General features: G+C 56.5%; 1 protein-coding gene across 1 annotated transcript; it reads left to right on the top strand.

Annotated features, from left to right (window-relative positions):
* Positions 1 to 916: 916 nt before the first annotated feature.
* On the top strand, positions 917 to 7,235 carry LOC136306014 (RNA-binding protein FUS-like). Its single transcript, XM_066209366.1, has 8 exons — positions 917 to 1,051; positions 1,435 to 1,541; positions 2,450 to 2,579; positions 3,533 to 3,628; positions 4,970 to 5,078; positions 5,586 to 5,737; positions 6,455 to 6,599; positions 7,073 to 7,235. Exons 1-8 carry the CDS (start codon positions 976 to 978, stop codon positions 7,110 to 7,112), a joined length of 855 nt encoding a protein of 284 aa, XP_066065463.1. The 5' UTR covers positions 917 to 975; the 3' UTR covers positions 7,113 to 7,235.

Raw genomic sequence — 7,235 nt, 5'->3', positions numbered from 1 at the left:
CCCCGAATCCGAGGAGTTTTTGGGGGAGTCGTGAAAACGAAAAGCGCCGGTGACCTTGAGGTTTTTGGTGGAATTTCTGGTGGAAAAAAAAGGAAAAAAAAGGGGAAAAAAAAGGGGAAAAAAAGGAGAAAAAAGGGGGAAAAAAAAAGAGAAAAAAGTTGAAAAATTCACCGCCCACCCCTCCAAAAAAAAAAAAAATTAAAATTTGGGGGAAGGAGTTTGGAGCTGCAGTGGATCCCAAAAAAACTGGGAAAAAAAACCCCAAAAAACCGGGAAGTTGGTGCTTTTTCCCAAATCCCCGAGGTTTCAGGCCCGATTCCCAGCGGGGCTTCGCTGGGGGAGGGGTTGGGTGGGGGTTGGGGGTTTTTTTTGGAGGGGGAAAGGGAAAAATTAAAAAAACGATGCGTGGTTTGAGTCCGAGAAGAGTTGGGGAGAAATTGAGGGGAAACGGGGAAAAATGAGGAAAAATATGGGGGAAAATGGAGAAAAAATGAGGAAAAATGGAGGAAAATGAGGAAAAACGGAGGAAAATAAGGGGAAAATGAGGAAAAATGGAGAAAAAATGAGGAAAAACAGAGGAAAAGGAGAGAAAGGATAATGAGGAAAAAATGGAGAAAAATGAGGAAAAAATGGAGAAAAACGAAAAAAAAGGAGAAAAAGGAAAAAAGGAAAAGGAGGAAAAAAAGGAGGAAAAACGAAGGAAAAGGAGGGAAAAAAGGAGGAAAAAAAAAGGAGAACTCGGCGTCTCCGGAGCCTTTTTGGGAGAGAAACTTCCGGAACGGGAATTCCCGGCTGGGAAAAGGTGAAAAAAAGGGAAAAAAAATTGAAAAAAACCGGAGGGATTTTGGTGCCAAATTTGGGGATTTTTGCCCCAAGGCGGGCCGGGGGAGGGGGCCGGGGAAAGGGGCGTGTCCGGGAGGGGCGGAGGAGGCGGGGCCTGGGCTGGTCACGCCCAGGCCCCGCCCCCTCATTTGCATGACGCGGGGCTGTGTTTGTTTTCCATGTGTGGCCTGGACAGGACCCCGGGACCAGGGGCCGCGGCACGACCCAGGTAATCCGCTAATTAATGGGTGATTAACGAGAGTTAATCGGCGCTTGGGGTCGGCAGTTAGTGCTAATTAGCGGTAATTAATTAATGAACGAGCCGGCAGGTGAGCGGGACACCACCACTGCGGTGTGGGGGGAGGGGCCTGGCGGCCGTTTCCGAGCGCCAAAGGGGTGATTGGCCTGGGTTAATTACTGTTAATGTCAGTAATTAATGTTAATTAGCGGTAATTAATTAATGAACGAGCCGGCAGGTGAGCGGGACACCACCACTGCGGTGTGGGGGAGGGGCCTGGCGGCCATTTCCGAGCGCCGGGGGGTGATTGGCCTGGGTTGATGATCCGTAATTCATGCTAATTAGCGGTAATTAATTAATGAACGAACCGGCAGGTGAGCAGGACAACTCGGACAACAACACGATCTTCGTGCAGGGGCTGGGCGAGAATGTCACCATCGAGTCCGTGGCCGATTACTTCAAACAGATCGGGATCATCAAGGTGAGGCACACCTGGGCCAGGTGAGGGGGACACCTGGACACACCTGGGACACCTGGGGACAGCTGGGACACACCTGGGGACACCTGGACACGCCTGGGGACACCTGGGGACACCTGGGGACACCTGGGGACATCTAAAATACACCTGGGGACACCTGGGGACACCTAAAATACACCTGGGGTCACCTGGGACACCTGGGGACACCTAAAATACACCTGGGGTCACCTGGGACACCTGGGGACACCTAAAATACACCTGGGGTCACCTGGGACACCTGGGGACACCTAAAATACACCTGGGGACACCTGGGCCAGGTGAGGGACACCCTTAGGAACAGGTGAGAGACTCAGCTCTCACTGGTCACTCAGCGGTCACTCAGCGGTCAGTGGTCACTCCGCAGACCAACAAGAAGACGGGCCAGCCCATGATCAGTGTGGGGTCACTCGGGGTCACTCGGGTCTCACAGCTCATTGGGGTCACTCAGTGGTCGGGGGTCGGTCAGTGGTCACTCAGTGGTCACTCAGCGGTCACTCAGCGGTCACTCAGCGGTCAGTGGTCACTCCGCAGACCAACAAGAAGACGGGCCAGCCCATGATCGGTGTGGGGTCACTCGGGGTCACTCGGGTCTCACAGCTCGTTGGGGTCACTCAGTGGTCAGGGGTTGGTCAGTGGTCACTCAGTGGTCACTCAGCGGTCACTCAGCGGTCACTCAGCGGTCACTCAGCGGTCAGTGGTCACTCCACAGACCAACAAGAAGACGGGCTGGCCCATGATCAGTGTGGGGTCACTCGGGGTCACTCGGGTCTCACAGCTCGTTGGGGTCACTCAGTGGTCGGGGGTCGGTCAGTGGTCACTCAGTGGTCACTCAGTGGTCAGTGGTCACTCAGCGGTCAGTGGTCACTCCGCAGACCAACAAGAAGACGGGCCAGCCCATGATCAATCTGTACACCGACCGCGAGACCGGCAAGCTCAAGGGCGAGGCCACCGTGTCCTTCGACGACCCGCCCTCGGCCAAGGCCGCCATCGACTGGTTCGATGGTCAGTCCCAGAATTCCCGTCCTAACCCCCAAATTCCCGCTCTTTATCCCAGAATTCCCGCTCTTTCCACCCCAAAAATTCCTGCTCTTTTCGCCCCAAAATTCCTGCTTTTCATCCCCAAAATTCCCACTTTTCGTCCCCAAAATTCCTGCTCTTTCCACCTCAAAATTCCCATCCTAATCCCCAAATTCCCGCTCTTTATCCCGAAATTTCCGCTTTTCATCCCGAAAATTCCTGCTCTTTTCCACCCCAAAATTCCCATCCTAAAGCCCAAATTGCCGCTCTTTATCCCAAAATTCCTGCTTTTCTACCCTGAAATTCCTGCTCTTTCCACCCCAAATTCCTGCTCTTTCCACCTCAAAATTCCCATCCTAAAGCCCAAATTCCCGCTCTTTATCCCCAAAATTCCCGCTTTTCATCCCCAAAATTCCTGCTCTTTTCACCCCAAAATTCCCGCTTTTTATCCCCAAAATTCCTGCTCTTTCCACCCCAAAATTCCTGCTCTTTTCACCCCAAAATCCTGGGTTTTGTCCCCAAAATTCCTGGTCTTTATTCCTAAAATTCCTACTTTTTACCCCAAAATTCCTGTTGTTTTATTCCCAAAGTCCTCTCTCCCCAAAACTTCTTTTCTACAAAATCTCCTCGCCCGTCAAAAAAACCCATTTTCCCCAAAATTTAATTTTTCCTTTTCTTTTCCTCCCAAATTTAATTTTTCTTTTTCTTTTCCCCCCAAATTTAGTTTTTCCTTCTTTTTTCCCCCAAAATTTGATTTTTCCTTTTTTTTCCCCCAAAATTTAATTTTTCCTTCTCTTTTCCTTCTTTTTTTTTGCCTTTTTTTTCTTCTCTTTCCCTTCCGTTTCCCTGTTAATTTTTTTCCCCGTTTTCCCCCTCGCCCTTCCCGTTTTCCTCACTCTGTTTTCCCCCCAAAATTCCCGTTTTTTGTTGTTTTCCAGGCAAGGAATTCTCTGGGAATCCCATCAAGGTCTCCTTCGCCACTCGCCGCGCGGATTTCACCCGGGGCGGCGGCGGCCGCGGCCGTGGCCGGGGAGGTGAGACCCAAAATCCCCGGTTTTCACCCCAAAATCCCCGTTTTTGTCCTAAAATCCGCTTTTTTCACCCCAAAAAACGCCCTTCTTATCCCAGAGATCCCTTTTTATCCCGAAATTCCCTTTATTTAATACAAAAATTCCTTTTTTCCACCCCAAAATCTTTTTTCACCCCCAAAAATTCTCTTTTTATCCAGAAATTTCTTCTTCTCCTGCAGTTTCCCTTTACGATCCCAAATTCTCCCTTTTTCCCCGAAAACCTCACGTCTTCTATCCCAAAATCTCCCCTTTCTCATCCCAGAATTCCCCTTTGCATCCCAAAATTCCCGATTTTTCACCCCAAACTCCGGGATTCTCTCCCTCCAGGCCCCCCGGGCCGGGCGGGTTCCCCCATTCCCCCATTCCCGGTTTTCCCAAACTCCGGGGTTCTCTCCCTCCAGGCCCCCCGGGCCGCGGCGGGTTCCCCCATTCCCCCATTCCCGGTTTTCCCAAACTCCGGGGTTCTCTCCCTCCAGGCCCCCCGGGCCGGGCGCGTTCCCCCATTCCCCCATTCCCCCATTCCCGGTTTTCCCAAACTCCGGGATCTCTCCCTCCAGGCCCCCCGGGCCGGGCGGGTTCCCCCATTCCCACATTCCCGGTTTTCCCAAACTCCGGGATCTCTCCCTCCAGGCCCCCCGGGCCGGGCGCGTTCCCCCATTCCCCCATTCCCCCATTCCCGGTTTTCCCAAACTCCGGGATCTCTCCCTCCAGGCCCCCCGGGCCGGGCGGGTTCCCCCATTCCCACATTCCCGGTTTTCCCAAACTCCGGGATTCTCTCCCTCCAGGCCCCCCGGGCCGGGCGGGTTCCCCCATTCCCCCATTCCCCCATTCCCACATTCCCCCATTCCCACATTCCCACATTCCCCCATTCCCACATTCCCGGTTTTCCCAAACTCTGGGATTCTCTCCCTCCAGGCCCCCCGGGCCGGGCGGGTTCCCACATTCCCCCATTCCCACATTCCCGGTTTTCCCAAACTCCGGGATCTCTCCCTCCAGGCCCCCCGGGCCGGGCGGGTTCCCCCATTCCCACATTCCCCCATTCCCCCATTCCCACATTCCCGGTTTTCCCAAACTCCGGGGTTCTCTCCCTCCAGGCCCCCCGGGCCGGGCGCGTTCCCCCATTCCCACATTCCCCCATTCCCACATTCCCACATTCCCACATTCCCGGTTTTCCCAAACTCCGGGATTCTCTCCCTCCAGGCCCCCCGGGCGGGGCGGGTTCCCCCATTCCCACATTCCCCCATTCCCACATTCCCACATTCCCACATTCCCGGTTTTCCCAAACTCCGGGATCTCTCCCTCCAGGCCCCCCGGGCCGCGGCGGTTTCGGCTCCGGCGGCTCCGGCGGCCGCGGCGGCTTCACCGGCGGGGGAGGGGCGCAGCAGAGAGCGGGCGACTGGAAATGCCCCAACCCGTGAGTGGGGGACTGGGACATACTGGGAGGGACTGGGATATACTGGGAATGGATTGGGAGGGAATGGGAGATACTGGGAGGGACTGGGAGGGACTGGGAATGGATTGGGAGGGACTGGGAGATACTGGGATACACTGGGAGGGACTGGGAATGGATTGGGAGGGATTGGGAGATACTGGGATACACTGGGAGGGACTGGGAATGGATTGGGAGGGACTGGGAGATACTGGGATACACTGGGGTATACTGGGAATGGGCTGGGAATGGACTGGGAGGGAACTGGGAATGCCCCAACCCGTGAGTGGGGAACTGGGGTATACTGGGATTTACTGGGAATGGACTGGGAGGGACTGGGAATGCCCCAACCCGTGAGTGACAAACGGGTGTACTGGTTTGTACTGGGTTGTACTGGGAAGGGCCTGGGGGGGACCGGGAAAGGATCGTTCTCTGTGTGACGTCACCGGCGGCACAGTGACGTCGCCGCTGACGTCACCCGTGACGTCACAGGGCGTGTGAGAACATGAACTTCTCGTGGCGGAACGAGTGCAACCAGTGCAAGGCGCCCAAACCCGAGGGCGGGCCCGGGGGGCCCCACCTGGGCGGGGGCGGGGCCGGGAAGTACCCCGGGGGGGGCGGCGGCCGCGGAGGAAACCACCTGGGTAAGGATCCGGGGGGCCACGCCCCCAGCGCACCTGGGGACACGCCCCTGAACACACCTGGGGACACGCCCCTGAACACACCTGGGGACACGCCCCTGAACACACCTGGGGACACCTGAACACACCTGGGGACACGCCCCTGAACACACCTGGGGACACCTGTTAACTGTGCACACCTGTCCTGTCTCACCTGTTCACGCCTGTTCTGTCTCACCTGTTCATACCTGTTATCTGTTCACACCTGTCCTGTCTCACCTGTCGTGTCCCACGGGCGCCGGCGGGTTCGAGGATCGCCGCAGGGGGTTTGGCACACACACCTGTTGCCATTGACACCTGTCTCACACCTGTCCTGTGCACACCTGTTCTCACCTGTCTCACCTGCTCTCACCTGTCGCGCAGGTGGCGGCGGGTTCGAGGATCGCCGCGGGGGCCGCGGCGGGTTCGATCGCGGCGGGTTCACACACACACACACCTGTTACCTGTGTCGGTGTCTCACCTGTTCTCACCTGTCTCACCTGTTCTCACCTGTTCTCACCTGTTCTCACCTGTCTCACCTGTCCCACAGGTGGCGGCGGGTTCGAGGATCGCCGCGGGGGCCGCGGCGGGTTCGATCGCGGCGGGTTCACACACACACACACACACACCTGTTACCTGTGTCGGTGTCTCACCTGTTCTCACCTGTTCTCACCTGTCTCACCTGTCTCACCTGTCCCACAGGTGGCGGCGGGTTCGAGGATCGCCGCGGGGGCCGGGGCGGGTTCGATCGCGGCGGGTTCCGCGGCCGCGGCGGCGACCGGGGCGGGTTCCGGGGCGGCCGAGGCGGCGACCGCGGCGGCTTCGGGCCCGGCAAGATGGACAACAGGTGAGGCGGGGCACGGCAACGGGGGTTTGGGGAAAATTCCGGGGGATTCGGGAAAAAATGGGATCTTGGGAAAATTCCGGGGGGTTTTAAGGGGAAAAAATGGGATTTGGGGAAAATTCCGGGGGCTTTGGAGAAAGGATTTGGGGGGGACCGAAACCAGGGATTTGGGGCAAATCCAGGGGTTTTGGAGGGAAAAACGGGGATTTTGGGAAAATTCGGGAGATTTGGGGAGAAACCCCGGGATTTTGGGGCAGTTTGGGTGCAAAACGGGATTTTTGGGAGGGGAGTGAAGCCCTGGGGTTCTGGGGGGAAACGGGAGGATTTTGGGGAGAAGTAACGAGGACGGAACGGAAATTCCGGGATTTTTTTGGAGGGTAAATCCGTGAATTTGAGGCTGGGGGATTCCCGGGGTAAAACGGGGGGATTTTCTGAATCAATTAAAACTCGTTAATCGCCGTTAATTATCAACGCAGGGGAGACCACCGGCAGGACCGACGCGAGCGGCCCTACTGAGCCCCTCCCCCACCCCATATTTTGTACTGGCCGCCCCTCCCCCACCCCCCGCCCCTCCCCCCGCGGGCTCCACCCCGCTTTTAACCCGCCCCTCCCCCTCAATAAAGGAATTTTGGGGGAGGA

Source organism: Chamaea fasciata, unplaced genomic scaffold (assembly GCF_029207755.1).
Source record: "Chamaea fasciata isolate MVZ Bird 193981 ecotype frontalis unplaced genomic scaffold, bChaFas1.0.hap1 SCAF_889, whole genome shotgun sequence".
Lineage (NCBI taxonomy): Eukaryota > Metazoa > Chordata > Aves > Passeriformes > Sylviidae > Chamaea > Chamaea fasciata.
The sequence above is the reverse complement of the archived record's forward strand: the minus strand, read 5'-3'. Positions and strand labels throughout refer to the sequence as shown.